Raw genomic sequence first — 22072 nt, 5'->3', positions numbered from 1 at the left:
GGCATACCAAAGGAGTTTCCAGGTATGGCTATTTTGCATAGCAGAGACACACTAAATACACATTAGAAAATTATAGAGCTGTTTGCATTCTCTCTCTCTCTCTCTCTCATACACACACACGCACGTGCGTGCACAAAAATGGCTTTGGTTTATTATGCGTGTATTATTACTTTAGAACTGAGCACATGCATATTTCTAAAGAAAAGTTATTTTTAAGTACCTAGGGAAAAATTTCTCAAAGGTGCCTTTGTCACATTTTCACGTGTCTTACGGACAGATTTAACAAAGGGTATAGATTTGTACTTAAAGATTCAAAGGGATGTCTAGTGGGATTTTCAGAGGTGCCAAGATGCCTGTCTGCCTATTTTCAAAAGTGCCTGGATGCCTATTTAAGCATATAAATACCTTTAAAAATCTTCCCCTAAGTCACTTCTGAACATGGGTTTTGGGAACCTAAATCACTTAGGTGTTTTTAAAAATGTTACCCAAAGTTTGTTTGTAGAATGGTGCAGATTAATGGCAGAATGTTTACCTCATCAGAATACTAATACGTATATGCTCAAATTACCCTATCCAATATGTCCGCAAAGCTGCAATGTACAAGTTGATGGAAAGCTGCCATAGCATAATACCTCCCTTTTAGGAAGCTAAGCATACCACCAGGAATCACATTAGGATTTATGTTTGAAATCCATAGGCAACAGAAACCTGTTCAGTTGTAGCCTGGAATATAAATACCGAAAAAATAAACCTTGCTCCCCGTAACTCAGAGATCTCTTGGTGTCAGCTGGCAGAGGGCACAGAGATGCATGAGGGCTGTGGGGATTCCATGGATCTGTTCACCTTATTTTCAACCTCCACAAAGGTGGATGGGAGGTCTGCTGTCCTGGGAGAGCTGCAGACATAAGGCAGTCTGCCACTGCAGTGATTGCCACAGATAACATAATTGCAGTTGAGTATCAGAGGGGAAGCCGAGTTAGTCTGTATCTTCAAAAACAAGAAGTCCTGTTGCACCTTATAGACTAACAGATGTTTTGGAACATAAGCTTTCATGAGCAGAGACCCGCTTCATCAGATGAAGTGGGTCTTTGCCCATGAAAGCTTATGCTCCAAAATATCTTAGTCTATAAGGTGCCACAAGACTTCTTGTTATAATTGTAGTAAGAACCTGCTGTCTGTGAGGCAGTTTAGCAAAACTTACTTACCTTGAGCCTGCCTCTATTCCTCCAAGGACATGAATCTATTTGCGGTCTCAAAGATTGTAGTTCCTTTGGGGCGGGTGGTGGTGGTGGTAATCAATCAAATATTTATTCTGCTATTCCTGAATTGTCCATCCAATGTCAAAGGGAGCACATGGTTTCAGACCAGTTTTCCTGCCATGTCTGTGCTAATGCCTGAGAACCAGAAAGTGAGAATGACTGCCCACAATTAGCAGCATGGCCCTCCAACCACTCAACCGAGTCCCTAGAGTCCCTCAACCCAGGGATAGCCACTCTATCTCCATGGTTACTTGCATATGCAGGTGTCATTGGTCATAGCCACAGTTCATTTTTTCATCTGTGGATGCAAATTTTGTATCCATGCAGGGCGGTAAGGGATGAGCGGTAAGCGATGGTAGCAATACGAGTGGCTACATTTGGGAGTGCTGCCTGACAAAGGATGCAATAGTTGGGAGGGGAAAGGATTTCTTGCTTTCTTCTGTCATCTTCAGCCTTTAAAGCTTGGTTCTGCTTTGTGGTCATTATCCCCTTCCTCTGATTCTACAGGGCTCTGACTCTTAGGCTGGCACACCTATGGATGGCACTGAAGCTCATGTCCAAGCAGGGTGGGATTCAGGCATGCTTCGTTTAGTCTTTTTAGACTGCATCTGCCACAAGCAGGTGGATGGAAGTGAGGGGGGGGAAGAGAACAGGTAGCATGAGGAGCCTTGGCTATGCTTCCCCAGTTATGGGCCAGAGTAGCACAGAAGGACATCAGTAATTTTCAGGCTGCCCTCTTAGAAGAAGTCGGCAACAGAGGAATTGTGGCTCTAAGGTCCAGTTCTTTTATAGATCTGCTTCTGGAGCAATGCTGTTACCCACCATTCCTACCCCTGGGCTGGGCCTCGTGTCTCAATTGTGTCACCCGTTAGCAGAGAACAATTTTTCCCTGATTTGTGTGCAAAGAGCAGCGACACCTTGGTCATGGGCAGATAGCAAGCTCTTGTTGCTTTTGTATTCGTGATGAATGCTGTGTCTTGTGTAGGTGATCTTGCCCCGCAGGCCTGGGAATGAGCTCAGCTCAGGGTCTCCATGCCTCACCTGCTTCCTCTTTGCTCTAGAAGGGGAGGTAGCTTCCCACAAAGGGTAAGTTATCCTCTTCAGAGTGAAGCCATGAGTGCACACTCTCTGCCTTGCCTCACCTACTGATCTACAGGAGGGGCAAAAGATCATGGAGCAAGCCACTTCTCTGCTTCTAGGTCCTGGGCTGTTACCTGGACAAGCCTTAGCATGGTCACACATGGAAGAGGATAGAGTTCTTACTCCCCTCAGTGGCTGTTAAAGGAGAAAGCTAGCCCTGAGCAGTCTTATTCAACGGAACAAGGATTCGCTCATTACAACGAGAATTTGTCTCCATTGCAAGTACTGGAATTGAACTGATATTTGAGGTGATTTTTATTGGAGAGGCACTTTCTCTGTATGACAGCCTCTTTTCTACTTGGGAGATTAATACACAGCCCCTCTGTGAGTGCTAATGAGTTCACACGAAGATTGCTTAGCTCAACACTCATCATTGTGTATCCATGAAGAGGAATGCCAAGGGCATACGTGTATCTCTCATTAGCACAAACAGGGGATACCTGTGTACATTGGGAGGGCTTTAAATCCCCAGTATAAGGAAATGGCAGTAACTGCTTGCCTCAGCTTGTTTAGGAAGAGTATATCAAACACTCCGAATCCTGTTTGTTTTTGAAAGACGTACAAAAGTAAAATATCCTCACACCCATGAGACAGTATTAATTTCTGTGAATATCTGAATTCCTTTTCTTTATCTTATTATTTGGGCAGTAAATTAATCTTTATGCATAAGATGGGAATTTAAATTTTCTGAGATATGATACTTTGGCTCACAGCCGCAACAAACAGCTCAATTTCAGCCCTAGAATCCTGACCTGATTATCTGTATTAAAGGGAACCACAGATATTGTTATGGTGCCATTTGAACCAAATTCAACAATGTAAAACTGGTTTGGTCATTGCAGACTGGCCTAAATTAACCTTTGGCTGATATGTTGGTTCAGGTGATTCACACTTCCTTCTTTATCTGTCCTCTCCTTCCAGTAATATTTCCAGCCAGACTCTCAAGTCCCTATAATTTTTTTGTTCCCTTTAATCAGTGTCCAAGGACGAGTGCTGGCATTTCAGGGCAGAAAACTCCTATACAGTAAACCCTTGATTTATGTGGAGGTCGTGTCCTGGGCAAACTCCGTGTAAATTGAATTTCATATAAATTGAATTTCAAGTAAATTGGTGGTGGGGGGAATTAGGGAGATTCCCGGAATTCCCCTGGTTGGGGGGAAGTGGGCAGCTGGTGCCTGTGCTCCAGCTGGTGGCTCTGGGTCCTCCTGCAGGCGGGTGGGCGGGGGCCAGGTTGGGGTGGGGCACCTCCTGCTTCAGCTGCTGGCCAGAGCAGCCATAGCACCTCTGCTGCCACCAGCCGCAGTACAGCTCAGCCCTGGGGTTGCTCAGGTGGCAGCATCTCCAGACACAGCACTGGAGCCCTGGGCAGCTCCAGCCACTGTGCGGTTTGGCCCCAGGGCTGCTCAGTGGTGGCATCTCCAGCCACATCACTGCAGCCCTGGGCAGCTCCAGCTGCAGTGTGGCTTGGCTCTGGGCAGCTTCAGCCGTGCCTTCTCCTTTCTGCCCCCGGTGTTGCAGTGCCAGGCAGCCGCAAGGCACAAGCTGCCTCCTAAGGAGCCTGAGCCGGCCAGCAGTACATCAGTAAGTGGAAAGATGGGATACGGGAAAGTAGAGTCCCCCCAAACTTGACTTGTGTTAATATGAAAACACAAAAGTCGAGCCCGCTTAAAGAGAGGGTCTACTGTAATTAAAACAGCAAGAAATAGACTCTTCTGCTGGGATGTGTTTAGGTGTAATTTGTGATCCTGTTATTCCTACAGGTTAGCAATTTCCTCTTTGGTTTTGCTGAAGAGTGAACCTTGCTTTTGTGTTGTCCACCTTTCCCAGAAGGCTGGCAGATACACACCGAGGTTGGGTGGCTAAACAAGGGACACTGCTTAAGTTGTGCCTCAAATATTTGGGAGAGGAAACATGAACACTATCAGAAATCCTGACTTCAGGGTTCCATTAAAATCTCAAACAGCATACTGGGTTCACAAACACAGATTGCTACCACTGACAGACAATTTGCTGTCTACCTCAGAAATTACCACTTCCCAAACATGTTTGTCTTCGGATTGATTTCCCTTCCTTTGCCACAGTGGCCCCTTCAGAATCTTCAGAAGGAAGCAAGTGGTCAATTGCTACTCTTCCCAATTAGCTAAACCAGGGCTGGGGAACATCTGGCACATCAGCCACACACAGTTGATACGGGTTAGCCATGGGAGCTGTGGGAAGTGGCGGGCCAGAGCAGAACAGGAGGCAGGTGGAGCAGAGATGGCATGAGAAGGGACATAGATTGGGGCATAGGCCGGGCTTGGGTAGGGCAGGGGCATGTGGCTGGTGCCCCCCCTGGAATCCCCATACTACTCACCTCTGGATGCATCTCTATTTGGGATTGACTACTTCAGGCAGTCCTCCCTTGTATTTCCCACACTACACTACTTCACAGTGGTGTGTTTCCTACAGTGCCCTCCACTGCTCTCAGAACATCTTGATTAGATGTCACCTTCTCATTAAAATCCTGACACTCACCCTGGTATGCCCCTTTGCAATTCTAGCTTGTGGCAGGTTTGCATTCCCTGAGTTCCATGTCGCAGCCATGTCCCCTGCTTCCACATGGTCTTGTTGACAGGGCTTGAGCAAATACGCAAGACCCACCAACCATACACCCAGGAAAGAATTCACTGTTGTAACTCAAAGGCCTTTCCATCTAGTCTCCCATCTTTGTACTTGGAGGTACTTGCTGCTAGCAGTCATAGGTGGGCCACATGCCACTCTAGGGTGTCTCTTGATACCACCTCCTCCCTAAAGTTATTAAACTAAATCTTGAAACCAGGTAGTTTTTGCTCCCCTTGGAAGACTGTACCAGAACTTCACTCCTCTAATGGTTAGAAATGGATCAGACATGATTAGACATGACTGAAGAATGGAAGGCACTTAAACTACAAGTCAACCAAGCAAAAACAAGAGGCCAGAAACAAGCTGCATCATCCAGATACCATGATATCACCAGAGAAGTAAAGAAAAATCTTTGCAGGGACAAAAGAAATTTCATAAACGAGATCGCAGAAAAAGCAGAGACAGCATCTAAGCAAGGGGACTTGAAAACCCTGCACAATACAACATGAGTCTTGAGCAGAAGGAAAAGAAACCCAAACAAATCAGTCAAAAATAGTGATGGTCAGCTACCTACTTCAATCGATAAGCAGCGAGCCAGATGGAAGGAGCATTTTGAAGAAGTGTTAAACAGACCACCACCAACAAACCCAGTATAGCTAGAAGCAGGAGAACCCCTAGACATCAACACGGGGGCAATTACAAAAGAGGATGTCTTCAAGGCAGCAAGGAACCTAAAGAATGGCAAGGCGGCCAGACCTGATAATATTCTACCTCAAGTACTAAGAGGAGGAGGAGCTGCTATAGTGGACCAGCTACACAGTTTGCTAAATCTGATACAGACAACAGAAGAGATCTCAATGGACTGGAGAAAAGGGCTGATACTGAAACTCCCTAAATCCAGAGATCTGTCACTGGGTGAAAAGTTGATGGGGATCAACCTTCTGTCCATTCCAATCAAAGTACTAACCAGAGTCATCCTGGAATGAATGAAAGATGCCATATACCACAAACTACAAGAAGAGCAGGCAGGTTTTAGGAGAGGATGATCCTGCACAGACCAGATGATAACACTTTGGATCATTGTAGAGCAATGCGTTTGAATGGCAAGGGCCACTCTACATCAGCTTCATCAACTTCATGAAAGGCTTCAACAGTGTGGTCCTTCTGGACCATCATGCAGCATTATGGAGTCCCAGGCAAGCTGATTACCATCATCAATAAACTGCATGAAGAATATTCCTGCCAAGTAATCCACGATGGAAAATAGTTGGAAAAAATTCCAGGTCACATCAGGTTTATACCAAGGCTACCTTCTTTTTCCACTACGCTTCCTGATTGCCCTAGACTGGGTCACAAAAACAGCATATGCCAACTCAGGAAGTGAATTCCAATGGACCCAAACCAGAAAACTTGAAGATCTCGAGTTTGCCCTGCTTGCAAACCAACTAGAGCATATACAAGAGAAGATGGATGCCCTACAGGAAACAGCTGAGTAAGTGAACTTCAAGATTAGTCAAGAGAAGACCAAGTTGATGAACATTACAGTAGATAGAAAGGTGAAATTATAATTGAAGGAAAAGCAGTGCAAGATGTTGATATACTTGTGGAGTGTTATCAGCATGAATGGGGGCACTGAAGAAGACATCAGTGTGAGAATACGAAAGGCGCAACAAGCCTTTGCCATACTACGACCCGGCTGGTGTACAAGAGCCATTTCAACAAGAACCAAACTGCGTATTTTCACTCACAATGTGTAATCAGTGCTGCTGTATGGCTCAGAGATGTGGTGCTTTTTCCAGAGCAATACTAAGAAAATTCAGACATTTACCAATAAATGCTTTAGACATATTCTCCAGCTAAAGTGGTACAATAGAATGCCAAACGAAACTTTGTGGACCAAAACAAACCAGAAGCTAATGGATGATCCAGATCAAGGAGAGAAAATGGTGATGGGCAAGCCATATCCTGCATAAGGACTCGAAGGAATGTATCACAAGACAAGTGTTAGAATGGAATCCAAAGGGAAGGAGGAAAAGGAGACCTCCCAAACAAACATGGCTATGAAGCTTCCTGGATGAAGTAAAAGCAGCTGGCTTAATGTGGAATCAAATCAAGACTATCACGAAGGATCGCAAGGGATGGAGAATGGAGAATAACTGACTGTGGAGACCCTATGCTTTACTAGGAGCCCAAAGGATTAATCATCAGTCATAACTTTGTATGAGTGATGTACCTGACTATTTTGATATTAATATTTTAACTGTATCCTAAAATGTATTAACCTGAATTTGAGATGTTGCAGATTATGTACTATGTGTATTCTATGATTTTTAAACCAGACTTTGTACTGTTGGATAACGTAAGTGTTTTACCCAGATGTACAGATACTTTTTCCTTAACCTCTACTGAGTTAGATAATTTTAACATTACCTTTAATAAAGCTAATAAATATGTTTATACTTCCTGAAAAAGGTGTAGCTACTAGTCTAAAACCATTATGCTGCACTAGCAGGGCTGACAGTCACCGTGGGCCTGGGGGCAAGGTGGGGGTGGGATCTGGCTCTGCGCCCCAGCCCATCAGTGGGCCTGCACTGCACCCCAAGGCAGAGCAGGCATGTTTATGCAAACACAGTTTCTTTCTGAAGCCTTTTCCCCCAGCTGACTTCTTGAAGTTGAGGGAAAGCTCATTCAGACTCTGTGTCCATGCTCTTAAGCCCAGTTCGGCATGTTTCCTGTACAGTGTTTGCAGTATATGCTTTCCAAAGTCTGTGTAGCAGAAGATAACGCGCTGTAGATCAAGGGTGGCAGCTGGGGTGACTTGGAGGATAAAATGGCATCAAGAGTAGTAAAACTACAGCACTATTTTACCACTAGAGACAGTTGTGCAGCAAGAAGAAACCCTGCATTAACCATACCACGGGCAGCCCCATTGTAGTAGTCTCTCACTATAGATGGATTTGTATGTTAATGGGACCATCTCTTGTGTTCACGCACACCCAGAGAGCGGGGCAAAGGGGAGCCTTGGAGCTTGGCAACTGAAAAGGGCCCAGGGCTCCCGACCACTGCTTCTTTGGCCAAAGTGGTGGCTGAAGCCCTGAGCTCTTTACATCACCATTGGCTGGTGCTGAAGGGCTGGCTGGAGGGAAGATGGATGCAGCATGGTCCAGACAGCACTAAGGATTTACTGTATAATGATTATAATGTGTTGTTCAGCTACGTGGTCCATACACCAGTCTGAAAAGTTACTCCTAATTACCTGAAATGTTAAATCAGCAGCCATTGTAAATTCATAGAGTGAACACCATTAGCTGTGGGAAGGCTAAGGGGAACATATCTTTTAAAGGCTCAGAACATTGTTTTCTTGGCTTTTAGCAAGTTAGAAGTGGAGGTAAACTGGGATGATCACATCCAGCTTACATGATCTTGCTAAGCTAGGAAATCGAACAGATGGCTGGTGATGTTTATTACATGTTACATATTTATGAGATTTTTTCTCTGAACTTTGCAACTGTGTGCTTTGTGCTGCATCCCTGTAATCAAATATTTACACTGTTTTATCATGGCTCAATGCAAATCTCCTGTCAATAGAGTTTTTTTACTGACCTAATATTTAATGTTAACAGTTCATTATCAGACGTTAAGCCAGATCCTGGTGTCCTTCCCATGGGAGTAATTCCATTGAAATTATTTGTCTGATAAGTCTTCCTATATTTGGCCATGTTTCAATCAACAAGTGAGGGTCATTAGGAAGAGGGTCTGACAGTTAGGCAGAAAAACAGTTAATACCTGTAGCGTTGTAGTACTCATGGTAGGCCCAGGTATGAGAGAGATGAGGTTAGGTGAGAAAATATCTTTCACTGGACCAGCTTCTGTTGGAGGAAGGTACAAGCTTTGGAAGGTTCCCTAGACCTGAAGAAGAGATCTGTGAAGCTCAAAAGCTTATATCTACCTCAATGGAAGTTGGTCCAATAAAAGTAATAACCTAACCTGCCTTGTCTCTCTCCATTAATACCTGGCTGTTTCAGTCATAATGCATACTCTTACTGCAGCGTTGTGAATTTGTTTTAATGGTAAGTTAGTGTAAAATTAGCTGGGGTGTAAAACTGGCCAATCTGGTGGTTAGATGGGTAACAGAGTTGGGTTGGAAATGGGTCTCTTATGCCTTGAAACCTTCTGAGATTTTGAGTTTTTCCCCATCTTCAAAAGGGACAGAAAAGTGAAATCTAGAAAGTTTTCACAAACTAATGATATGACAAAGGATCATTTCAGCTGAAATATTTTGTTTTTAGATTATTTCAAAAAGTTTTGTTTCAGTTTTGACCTTTCCATGTTTAATCCTTCTTAGCACAAAATAACTGGAGTTTTTAAATAGTCATCTTAACTTCAAAAATGAAATTTTTCTGTAAATGTTGAAACAAGATAAGACGTTGCACCTCACTGGCCTGACATGGTCAAAATCTGACCAGTCTCAAATGAGAGAATTTGCTGGACGTGGGGAGGTCCCCAAAGTGCCTGCTTCGGCTTCTTCCCACGCAACCTCCTTGCCCACTTCCTGTGTCCTGGGTGGCCAGCGCCTGCTGTGGTGCTCCCTGCTGTCCCAGCTTGTGCTGCCACAGGGCTCTGGTCCTGTGCTGCTGGGGGCGGGGGTTCTGGGCCCAGGCCCGCAGAGTTCTGGCTCTGACCTCAGCCCCCACACTGATGCTCTGGTCAGCCCCTTGTGCGAGGCTCCAGCCCCAACCCCATGCTCCTTGGGGCTGCAACAAGGCTCCCCAGGGTTGTACCAGGGCTCCAGTCAACCCTGTGCACCAGGCTGCAGCCTTGGTCCCAGACTCCATGGGGCTGCAGGGAGCTTCAGACTGACCCACACTGTCATAGTGCTCCAGCTCCAGCCCCATGCTCCTGGGACTCCAGTCAGCCTGCGCAGAACTCTAGCCTTGGCCTGGACTCCCCCAGGCCACATCAGGGCTCTGACTCCCAGCCCCTCTGGGGCTCAACTTCAGCCTCTGCTGGGCTCCAGCTTCTGCCCCATGCTCCCAACATCGGAGCCCTGGCCCTGGTCCCTTGCTGCTATGGGGTGCCAGAGACCTCTGTCCCCAGGCTGCCCACCTCCTTGCAGCTGGCAGCCCGCCCTTCCACTCCTGGGCTGTCTGGTCCAGGAGCATGTTGCCAGACCAGAGAGTGCCAGTTTCTGGAGGTACAACCTGTATTTTAACCATTGTATTTTAAAACAAAAAAATCTTTGAGTCTGGAGATGCCTCAAATCTGACCCTTTCCCATAAACTTTTTTGGTTTCAGTGAATCTAAATTTTCTCATTCAAAAAACAAAACAAAAAAGGCAGTTAGTTGAAAATAACCTCAACTAGCTTTACTGACGCAACCCGACCCCACCCACAGCCACCCAAGAAGTGTATGTGGATCAGGGTAAACTCACTGCCTGGCAATTCCAAAGCAAAAACTGAAATGTAGGGAAACGGACAGAAAGCAGCAAGGTGAAAAATGAAGTTGGTTCTTAATGATCTTAAGTGGCCTGGCTCTCCGAATGAATCCCCTTCCCAGTGCACCCAAAACCAAGGAGCTGGCATGTGGGAAAGGCAGCATATAGCAACACACATCCTGCTGCAGACCTGGCACAGTGGCTTGAACACACCTGTATGTTTTCAAACAAGCCAGCCCGCAGATGAGATTTATATCTCTGAATAATCCTACAGAGAGATGATCCAATCTAATTGCTGAGCTACCAAATATTAAAAATACATGAGTGCTTTTACTAAGGGACCCCTGTTGCCTTTGCAGTGAAGTTGTTTTTCTTTTGGTATACAGGTTTTAGGGACTAAGCCACCACTTCCTAAGGGTGATGACAAGGATGATGAGACAGCTGATATCACAAACAGGAGAATAGCTAAACTGTACATGGTAAGCATCAAGTCTTTCCAAATATCTTATAGCTAGATATATGGAAACAACCATGCAGTGTCTCTGGGATGCTAAACTGTTTCCATCAGTTTGTAGTCACTGGTGTAAATCTGCATTATTCTGTTAAATTCAATAGAGGTACAAGCTCCACCTCCCTGGTCTGGCACCCTCAGGACCTGAGTGGTCCTGGACGAGGAATTTTGCTGGATCAGGGGAGGTGAATCCCTGCTCCGCTACCAGTCCCTGGCCATGGTCCATGGCTTCCTGGCCACGATTTCTTAGTCATGGCAAAGGCCATGGGTCCCTGGCCCTGCCGTGGTCCACAGCTCTGTGGCCCTGCTGTGGGCCACAGCTCCCTGGCTCCACTGTGAGCTGCAGCTCTGCAGCCCTGCTGCAAGCTGCTGCTTCCCAGCCCTGGCCACACCTCCCCCGCCTCGCTGCAGGCTACCACTTTATGGCCCCAGACATGAGCTGCTGCTCCCATCCTCGGCTGAATGGTGTTATTCCCCTGGTTTCCTAGCCCCCAACTCTCATGGCTCCAGGGCTCTCTGGTCCAACAACATCCATGATCATGCCAGGTCATGGATGTTGCCAGATCAGAGAGTCACAGAATTTAGAGCTTAAACCTGTATAATGATTTACATTACCTAAGGATTTGGTCGAGTAAATGCTTTCAACCATGCTGTTCAAACCTGTGGCTCTGATCCAAGGAGGGCCTTTAAGGCAGCCTCCCTGTTTGCACCTTCAAGTGATCATACCTGCCCTTAATTGTGCATGCACATCGTGGGTGTGAATCAGTTGGTAGAGCAGGCTTTAAATGACTAATTCCCATTGCATAAGAGTAATTCATGAGCATCGATGCTTTAGCCACAGTTCTCAATTGTGGAGAATCCAGATATTGTTAATTATATAATGTTTTCCTGGAGCATGTATTTGAGCAGGGGTGGGGTAGAAAGTGAGTTTTTTATCAGTAAGTTTGCAAGAGAGACAGCAGATAAGAATCACAAAGCTAATAGCGTAGCTCCCTCTGTTGGACATAAAGTGCAATGAAGCTTTTGTTAAAAAGTTCTCATTAGCTGTCACAGCTTTCAAGTAACATGGATTACGTGAAGTCATGACACAGGATTAGTAAAGCAATAGTGTTTGAGGAGGGGAAAGTTATTTGAATGTGGAAGCTTGATGTGATCTAAATCACATATTGCGGCTTTGTCAGGTATCAGATGCAAGCGGGTCCATGAAGGTGTCAGTGGTTGCAGAGGAAAACCCCTTCTTGAGGGCTATGCTTTTGTCCGAAGAGTGTTTCATTTTGGATCATGGTGCATCAGGGAAGATCTTTGTGTGGAAAGGTAAGAGACAACCCGCAAGACTGTTCAGTGATTGTGGATGAGTGCTGCTGAGCCTGGGGAGTGCACACAGCCCATGGGGGTATGTATATAGGCGGCATAAAGTCTGAGCAGAACAGCCTACAAATCCTTTCTTGCGTGAGCAGTCCTTGCTCAGTTTGGTCATGGGTACAGACTGCGCATCTGAGTGTGAGTTTGCAAGGATCTACTCCAGTCCACGTACCTTGGGTGTTTATCAGCTTGGTATCAAAGATCTGAACATCCGTTGTGAAGAAGGCGTAATGAATCATGTAGAGGCTTGTTTGCTGGCAGGAAATCTTCAGGATCAGGGACAAAATCCAGAGGCCATATGCGCCGTAATGAATGTACAGCTGTACCTTGCTCTCATGCACACCATATTGTTAGATAAGGATGAGAGGTTGTAAAGCCAGCACTGCAGAGAACAGTAGCATGTCACACGTCACAAATAGTATTTGTTGATTATTACTTTATTGCATCTTTGTTTTAAACATTTTTCTGTGCCAACATAGGTGCTTGCAGTAGTGTCTGGAGCTACACTGACAGCACATTTCCATGTCATAGAGTACTACTGGGAAAATCAAGAACATCTAGGAGCTGGGCCAATTTTAGAGCTCCCATTATATCCAGTATAAAGCACGGTCTGTTCTCTGACTGAGCACAGTTCTTCATAAAATTGCTTTGTTGCACTTGAATTAGAAATAATATGTCACCAGATGTCAGCAGCCAGTTCAGGAAGTACTGCAAACATTTTACCAAAATAAAATCTCACTTGAAGATGTTTGGGCATCTTTTAAATAGAGAGCGGCAGGGAAGCACCATAAACCTTGGTTGATTTATGTTCACAACACAGTCAGTTATAACCCTGATTAGCCAGCAAGTCTCTTATTGTCTCAGTTCCCATTCTTGTACTGGGGGCAGCAATTACTTTCTCTGAAGATGCAGTCAGTCCCTGGCAGCCTGATGTGGCACTTTAGGTGTGCTCCACCTGTCATTTTCCAAATGGAACAGCAGTAGATTCCATTTTAACAGCCTAGATCTACAGGGAAGCCAGTGCACATGCACATTAACTATGTCCCTTTTACTAAGGTTGTGGCTCATGGACCATTTGAGCAAAGTTTGTCAGCTCAGGCATCTTTACAACAAACAGGTTTGGGGTCTGGGAACCAGGAGGAGGGCAGGGGACTGGACTCAATGACCTCTCAAGGTCCCTTCCATTTCTAGGTTCTCTGATTCTGTGAGCAGAACCCCAAATTTACAGTGCACACCCAAGTCCCTGAATGAGATTAGGCTTGGCTCCAGGTGCTTTAGGGAGCAACTGCACCCACTGCAGCCTGCCTGGCTTCTACACCTTTCTCTTTCTCTTTCTGTTTCTGGAGGCTCCAGCCTGGTCCTTAAAGGTACAGCACCCTTTTCCCCATGCTCTCTTTCACCTTTTCCCTCTTGCTGCAAAAGTTGCACTCAGAGGAGACACCTTTAAAGCAGTGCTCTCTAGTCTGCTTCAACAAGTGCCTCATGCAAAATCAAGTGTACTGAAGCTCCAGTAGCGCATCTCAGTGGGCTCAGGTAAGGGCCTTAGAGTGCAGTTGTTGTTGTTGATGGTGAGGCATGGAACAGAACCAGAATTTGGTGCAGGTCCAGATAGTGTTTCAGGTAAGTCAGAAACCTTTGGAGCTCAAGAAAGAAGCAATGCGTGAGGACCCATGGCGGCCTGTGACACCCGAAGTTTGTCTGAGAGAGAGTTTAATTTATCCTAATTATGGAATGGAGAGCTGACATGGACTTTGTGGAAAGCAGCCCTATCTACCATTACATCCTTCCAGCAAGACCAGTAGTCAGTGAGCGTTCACAGGACAAGCCTTTCTAGACACAGCACACATCATGATAATTGGTCATTTTGACCCAGGTCATTGATGTGGATTGATACATTTTTACAAAGTGAACAAATTATTTGTATTCATTTTCTAACTCAGGAGAAACCCAGTTGCCTGTAGTTTGACGTGGTATAGCTCTTTTTGCCTATCTGTGTGCTCAGCTGCACTTTTGTAATTGTGCAGCCTGGAGTCAAACATGTAAGAGTGGACTCTGCTAAAGGGTACTTCATTCAGTTGTAGCTCCCCTCACCACTGCCCAAATTTTCTTGTACACCTTCTGGAAGTGTGTGTTCCTTTTGCCTGGCTCTAATCTTGTTCCCTTTGCTTTAATCAGGCAAAGATGCTAACCCACATGAGAGAAAGGCAGCCATGAAGATTGCTGAAGAATTCCTACAACAAATGAACTACCCTGCCAGCACCCAGGTACAGTTGTGTTTGTGAGATAAATAATACGGGAGATAATTTCTTTTTAATATTGGTCAGTTGTTGAAAGTGCATGTGAGGCTATTAATCAGCCTAGTCAATCGTGCTGGTAAGGTTGCGGGGTGGAGGTTATTGGTCAAAATAAATCTCATGACATTGCCTATAAATAGTGATGTGTGAATCTCCAAATTGTGCACATAGATATCCAATAGTTTGGAGAGTCAGTTAAAGGGATCACTAATGCAGAATACACCTTATCCCTTTGTTGAAGGAACATAGTTTGTACAAACCTTGAGTTCTGCATGTCATTTTTTAGATCATCAACAGCAGCAGGAAGAAATTTACCTCATAGGTAGAATGCCCCATAATAGGATCTTTGCTCTCCACTCTCTCACTTCTTGCCTGAAGGATCTGAGTGGACTCAGGCATCTTCATCCCTCCTTGTAGGAAAACCCTCTGTGAAGAAACAGGCGAACATCATGCCTTAAAATGAGTCAGATTCAGGTCAGCCTAATTTGCACCAGGAGCTTGCTCCACAGCTGTAAGATCTCTCCCAAGAAAGCTCTGTCCCTGGATCTGCCGAGTGGATCTTAGGCTCCCTCAGCCGCTGTGGCCAGTTGATTGTTATGCCACAAGCCCCAGTCCATATAGGACTGCATAAATCAGGAGCAGCTCTTTGAATTGGCTTTGGAAGTGGATTGACGCACCGATATGTCGTGCTAACAGCTGGTGTGATATGTTCTCAGTGCTCTATCTTGATCGGTAGATGTACTGCTCCAGGCAGTACTTGCTTTAATTTCTAAATAGATGCTCTGGCTACCTGCAGATAGGATATTACCCATAATCCTACACTGGAGGTAAGAAAGGCATGGATCACAGTGGCCAAGTGTCATTTGTGAAGGTCTCAAAACTGCCCACAACCCTTCCCTCCCATCCAACTTACAACCAATGGACTGTCAGCCAGCCAAAATATTCTACTTTGTGCCATTAAAGGAACAGTGTTAGTAACATCATGGCTTTCCTCTCCCCCGTTTCTTCTTTTCCTGCAGATTCAAGTGCTTCCAGAAGGAGGGGAAACACCAATCTTCAAACAGTTCTTCAGAGACTGGAAGGATAAATATCAAAGTGAAGGCTTTGGGAAAGTTTATGTCACAGAGAGAGTGGCTAAAATTGAGCAGATTGAATTTGATGCCACCAAGTTACATGAATCTCCACAGATGGCTGCCCAGCACAATATGGTTGATGATGGCTCAGGAAAAGTGGAGGTAATTTTGTCATTTTAAAATGTATCTACTTCAGCTACTTACATTCTCTCATTTTTTTACTGGATAAGTTCTTATTTTGCAAGTTTAAACTGTTGGGTATTTTTCTTGCAAAAGCTGCAGTTTCACATCTCAGGCCTGTTGGTAGGGAGGGACTGAATCCCCATGTCATCTGCCTGCTGTATAGTTTGTAGTTCACTAAAGTGCTTTGATGCCCTTGAAAAATGCTGCATCAGTCACTCTGTACAAATGTAGAACTCCGACCTCTTACCTAATTAGGCTTGGCAGAATTTGATTGTAGTTTTGGTTTTGGTTTTCTTGTAATTGTAGTGAATATCACTGTTTCTTTAAAGAATTTAAAAATGTTTTTATATTTTTCATTTTTACAGTTGTACAGATTGGTGGGTTTTAAGCATATTTTTTTCAATTTTTGTCTATTTAAATTATCTCAACTGCTGGAAATTATTGTGGGGGGTCAGACAATTATTTAATGGCAGTAGAATTTGAGATGATGAAACACAAATTGTCAGCATCACATATCAAAATGTACAACCTAAATGCATTAAATTAAACTCTAAGTTCTCAAGCAGCATGTTTCTTACTTTGCCTAGTTATATGAATTTCAAATATTATTGATGGAAATATTTTTGATGGTGTGCGTACCTGTGGTGAAACTGATAGTTATCGATGCTGACTGATAAAAATCTAATCCTTCCAAGCCAACCTATATAATGCATTTAAAAGAGGGATTTTAAATATGACACTTATTTTAAAGTGATATTTCTCTGTTTCCACTACCATTCATTGAGTTGGCAGGGCTGGGCCCAGTGGACTGTAAAATGGTTCAGTCTCTATCATTTAGGATCAACTGATCTTTTCTGATGGCTGTTTGGTTAACATAATATTTGGAGACAGAAAACAGGTTTTACTCAAGATAGGGACATTATAAATAATTTAATCACTTCCCTGATATTCAATCTCAGCTGATGAACTTCATTATTTTCTAGTGATGTCTTTGGTTTCCTAGATCTGGCGTGTTGAAAGTAACGGCAGAGTCCCCGTGGAGCCTGAGACATATGGAGAATTTTATGGTGGTGACTGCTACATTATACTTTATACTTATCCTAAAGGGCAGATCATCTACACCTGGTATGCCTGGTTCACATTGATTTTCAGTGAGCACATATTGTGTTATTTGCTGACTGTGTGTGAGCTGTCCCACTCACATGTGTCTGAGGATGGAGAGGGGGCCAAAGGTCTGATGGCTGAGGAAGGGGTTCCAGGTTCCAGCCCACGTGTCCCTGCACAAATGCCAACCTTCCATCCCAGAGGGTCACAGTTAGACCCTGGAGTAAGCACCACTCTTAACTTTTCTCTAACCTAGGCATACTCCCGAGTACAGGCACCTCAGGAGCTATCGCTGTGGTTAGAGACTCCTTCTCCCTGGCACAGCATACAGCAAAACATCATCCCACTCTCACCCCCATTCTGCCTCACCTGGCTAGACACACACTGACTCTCTGGCCTTGCCAATGCAAATCTACTCCCCCCGCCCCACCCAGTCATTCTAGTCTGTCCATGAATTCAGTACTGGCACCTGTGTTGAGAGCCCAGAGAAGTGGTCTCCGCTATCCTGTCAGCTTCAGGTTATGCACCTATAAAAGTCCCCTTTTGGAAGCAGCTGTCTCCCCTCCAGGATGATCCTAATGTAAACTCTGCTCCCTGGCACTCTGTGGGTTTCGCAGTCTCTGCTGCAACTCCCGGCTACTGCTTCTCTGCCCTTTCTGTTGTCTCCCCTAACCTTCCTAGGCTTGTTCCCCATCTTGATCCCTTCCCATCGCCTGATTGGTTCAAGCACTATCCATGGTCTGGAGTTTAATTTTGTGTCTGTGGTCTGGAGTTGTGCTGCCCCCAGCTTGATAGGTCTGCACAGTGTGATGCGAACTGGTGAGAGGAAATGAGCAGGAGGGGAACAGGAAGGATGGGAGGGAGGAAATGGCTCTATCCAGGCCCACACTTGCATAAAGCCTGTAGTAACTGACTGACTTATTGTGTGCTTTGCTGGAAAAGTGTGTCATGGATCATTTTGAGACTGCACTTCAGCTTTGTTTGTTTCTTCTTCATGCTCAGGCAAGGAGCGCATGCAACAAAAGATGAGCTGACTGCATCTGCATTCCTCACTGTTCAGCTTGATCGGTCACTGAATGGACAGGCTGTCCAGGTTTGTGTGTCTCAAAGGAATACGTGTGACCTAGTTTTCCTTTAAAAGAGGTAGCCGACCTTAGTAATACCCCAGGCCACACAGACAACTTGTCAGGTGTATGAAGGCTACATCTGTATTGTGAAGTGAATGAACATAAACATAGTCACGCACCCATATTTGCTTCCCTCTACTTTGGAGAAGAAATGAAATTGCTTGCCACTTGAATTCATCAGAAATAACAGTGGTTGATCCAGGCAGCCTCCTACTTCCTCAATAATTCCACATATTCTTCCTTTCTTGCTGTAATATGGCTTGACTTAACCTGTAAGCTTTGGAAAAGGAACTTGTCATCTTCTGGATTTGAAAAGCCCTATATGCATTTACAACGCTACATAGCTGATTTTTATTTTGCTTCTCTTTGTTACTGCACAAAATAGAATAGGTGCAAGCCATGAAGCACATTTTAGGACTGTTCACATGCTGGCTTTTTTCCCCTCTGGTAACTTGTGCTTAGCTCGCAATAAAAGGGATTCCAGAATCTCGACAATCCTTAATGAAAGAACTTGTTTTCTATTTCCTTTAGTTTTTCACAGTGGCTTTGTCAATGACACAAATCACTTTGTAACAGAAATTTTCAGCATAAAGTCAAAGAATTCCTCTTTTCTACCCAGCCCAGTACATTCGTTTCATCCATTTTAAATGTTTTTATCACACATCTACCATTCTCCTGAAAGTTCCGTGTCCTTGCCCATTTTGACTGTTGCCATTTACAAAGGGCATATGAATGTTTTCCCCCAGCCAATGTCGTGCCATTTTTGGCATTCCTGAGAAAGGCTAGCCCTGTAGAGCTGCTCTTTGCCAGACCTGATGATGTGCTAAGGGCTGAAGTGTGCCACTGAAGTAGTCTCATGCATTAGTGGGAGACTTACTACCTCAAGCAGAACACCATGAAGCACTGTGCCTTGAGGTCTGACTTGTTCCTGTCTCCTGCAGGGGAGGTAGCTTGTGCTGTTTCTCCTTTGTGCAGCTGCACAAAAGCCTCACACTCTTCCCCTAGGGTGATGTTCCCATCTGCAGAAAAGCAGATGCAGCTCCTTACCTGCAGGATTGTGGTGTGCAAGAGAGGACAAAGGCTACTAAGACGTGTGACTGGGGCAAGGCCAGGTCTGATGTGACCCAATTTTCCCCTGCTAAAAATGTGTCCTCCTTTGGGCCTTCTCTCACTCTGTCCTGTCGTCCGTCTGCCACTGGTCCCACTCCTCACCTCTGAAGCAGCAGAGCTAGCAGGGGATTGACTTCCTGCCACAGAGCCCAGAAGCACTTATGTGCTGGAGTGACTAAGAGGGTAGTTATAGCAGCAATATTCCCTGTAAGCTCTACGCTTGAGCGGGCACCCAGGAGAGATTTAAATGCCACCCAGATGATTAGCAGAGTTCCCACTCACCTGCACTAGAGAAGCAGCCGGGCAGTGGCTCTGCTCTTCCCGTGCTCCAGCTGTGAGCAGCCCACGCAGGGCAGTAAAGCAGCCACTTGATCTCTAGTAGTGACTTGCAGCCCCATGCTATATCCAGCGGACAGTTCTCAACCATACAGTGCATCAGCATGCACGCTTCTCACACAGGTTCCTCACCAACACTTCACAGCTTCTCTCCTTGTAGAGTCTGAGTGCCAAGCTCCTCAGTAGCAGCCAGCTCTTCCTCATCTGCCTTTACTCCAGTGGGCAGTTCTGAGCCGTTTTCTGCTTTGCTGCTGCTGGAGGCAGTGCAAGGCCTCGTGTTGGGCTGATATTGAGGCTGTTTGCCTCTCTCCTTCTCTCATTTGAACGCTTACTTCTCTGGGCTCCTCCTTTACCTCTTCTCCTTTTCTTGGGAGGGGGGAAGCCATTTTTAGGAGGAAGGGAGGCAATCGGACATCTGGCCCCAAAGGCAGAGAACCCACCTGGTAGGCTGATGCACCAGGGCTCAGAGTGGAAGGCTCACCACAAGACACAGGTTGGGGAGCTCTCTTCCAGGTATGATGCAGTCTGTGGGTACATCGACACTTAATGGGGGATCAGCCCAGTCAGGGCTGATGTTCTGGGGTTCCATTTCACACGTCTAGCGGGAATGCACAAAATCGAACTATCAGGATTTGACAGTCGACCCCTGTACTCCTCGTTCTTGCAAGGAATAAGTGAGGTCCATGGAATGCGTCAGGCCTGCTCCCAGACATATAAGCTCCCTCTGCTGGCTAACCTGCTTGTTCTGCAGATTTAGGATGCCAAGTAGATCTGTGTGTTTCTGGCATCTGAACTAATGAGCTTTTCTTTCCTAGCCTACCTTTACCGGGTGGTCTCCTTTGCTGTTTTCTCTCCCTCTTCTCTTTGGCAGTGGTCTTTTTTTTAAGAAACATTTTAGCCCTGTTTCCTCCCTTTTTTGCCTTCTTCCTTCTCATTTGTTCTCCATCATGCACTCCTCTGATGTGTACCGGATACATACATGGTATACTTCAACTCCTCTTTAAGGTTTGCTGCTCCTGTAACCTGCAAGAGGGAAGGAAAACAGAAGAAAATTCTGTGGGAAGCACATAACCTTGAGTTGTCATCGTTTTGTTTTAAAGAAACACTGTTCCATAAAGAAATGCAGTTCCATAATCAATAAATTTTATTTTTGTATTAAATGGCCATGAAAATTAAAGACATTTACCAGTACAGTTTTAAATACTATCTTTTTACCATATGAACTATAAGGGTATGTCTATACTTACCACGATCGATCTTTCTGGGCTTGGGATGTTGACCCTGGTACTCCGTGCTGCCATGTGAAGTAACGGAAATCGGCGTGAGCCTGAAGAGCCCCAGTCTCCACCAGGGCACAAAGTCAATCCTGATACATCAATTATAGCCACACTAATAGTATGGCTAGAATTGCTTATTTGGTATCGACTTTGATCTCTAGTGTAGACTAGGCCTAAGTTTATATTGTGAGCGTAGTAGTCCATCATCTGGTGGATGATTTTTCACCTTTTGCAACTGTACAGAGCTAGAAATAATGGTCATAAAGAAAAACACGTTTCCTACTTCATTTAAATACACGTCCCCTAACCTTCAGGATCAGAGTCTTCCAGGACAATTAAATGTTGGCAAAGTAACTCTGTGAAGTGGCAATGCTTTTCAGAAAGAAACAATTTTTAATGAAAATAGATGACCACTGTCAGCATTTTAATCACTTAGAAACTGAATGTACAAATCCTGAGCTCAGTGCTCTGTTAGAAATATTAGTCTGAGGCTGTGTCTACACTACAAAAATAACTTTGAAGTTGCTTACTTTGAAGTAGATCATACTTCGAAGTAGATCATCTACACGCACCCTGCTTCAAAGTTAAATTTCGAAGTAGGGCACTACTCCATTCCCAGGAATGGAGTAAGGACTTCGAAGTAAGGGAAAATGCGTGTAGACTCTCTACTGGTTATTTCACTGTAGTGCCTAACTTTGAAGTTAACTTCCAAGTTACTTCCTGGTGTAGATGTACACTGAGTGTGTCTGAGGGTTAGCATGAGTGACAAAACTGCTTCTGAATGCTACAGCCATAATACGTCTGACACCATGTGTGCTTAGCTCATCTAAGACAGCTTGCCATCAGTAATTCTTCCTAACCTACTTCCCCTTTGGCTATTGTCACCTGGTCTTCAGTAATGTCAAAAACAATGCAGAATACTTGCATTTCTTTTCCTCTACTGTATTCTACTATTTTTTAACAGATTCGGGTCTCCCAAGGAAAAGAACCTGCACATTTGCTGTGTTTGTTCAAAGAGAAACCACTCATTGTCTATAAAGATGGCACATCCAAGAAAGAAGGTCAGAGACCCTCTCCTCCCACGCGTCTCTTTCAGATTCGCCGGAACCTGGCATCCATCACCAGGATTATGGAGGTAAAAATCAACTTCTTCAGCAAAATGTTCCCCATGTAACATGGTGCAGTTGTAATGAGCACCAGACTGGCAAGCATGAATTAAAATCACTTCTGTTTGCTAGATATAGTATGAGTTGGAACATAG

At 44.9% G+C, this 22072-nt stretch overlaps 1 protein-coding gene across 1 annotated transcript in view; it reads left to right on the top strand.

Moving 5' to 3' along the window:
• Nucleotides 1-22072, top strand: part of SCIN (scinderin) — an 87672-nt gene that overhangs the window by 56322 nt on the left and 9278 nt on the right. The window contains exons 5-11 of the mRNA XM_074984673.1: nucleotides 10821-10913; nucleotides 12127-12259; nucleotides 14483-14571; nucleotides 15621-15836; nucleotides 16861-16982; nucleotides 17964-18054; nucleotides 21776-21946. Coding sequence (XP_074840774.1) covers nucleotides 10821-10913; nucleotides 12127-12259; nucleotides 14483-14571; nucleotides 15621-15836; nucleotides 16861-16982; nucleotides 17964-18054; nucleotides 21776-21946 — 915 coding nt within the window. The remainder of the gene's footprint in view (nucleotides 1-10820; nucleotides 10914-12126; nucleotides 12260-14482; nucleotides 14572-15620; nucleotides 15837-16860; nucleotides 16983-17963; nucleotides 18055-21775; nucleotides 21947-22072) is intronic.

Source organism: Carettochelys insculpta, chromosome 2 (assembly GCF_033958435.1).
Source record: "Carettochelys insculpta isolate YL-2023 chromosome 2, ASM3395843v1, whole genome shotgun sequence".
Taxonomy (NCBI): Eukaryota; Metazoa; Chordata; order Testudines; family Carettochelyidae; genus Carettochelys; species Carettochelys insculpta.
Note: the sequence above shows the minus strand (reverse complement) of the source record. Positions and strands in the feature narration are given on the sequence as shown.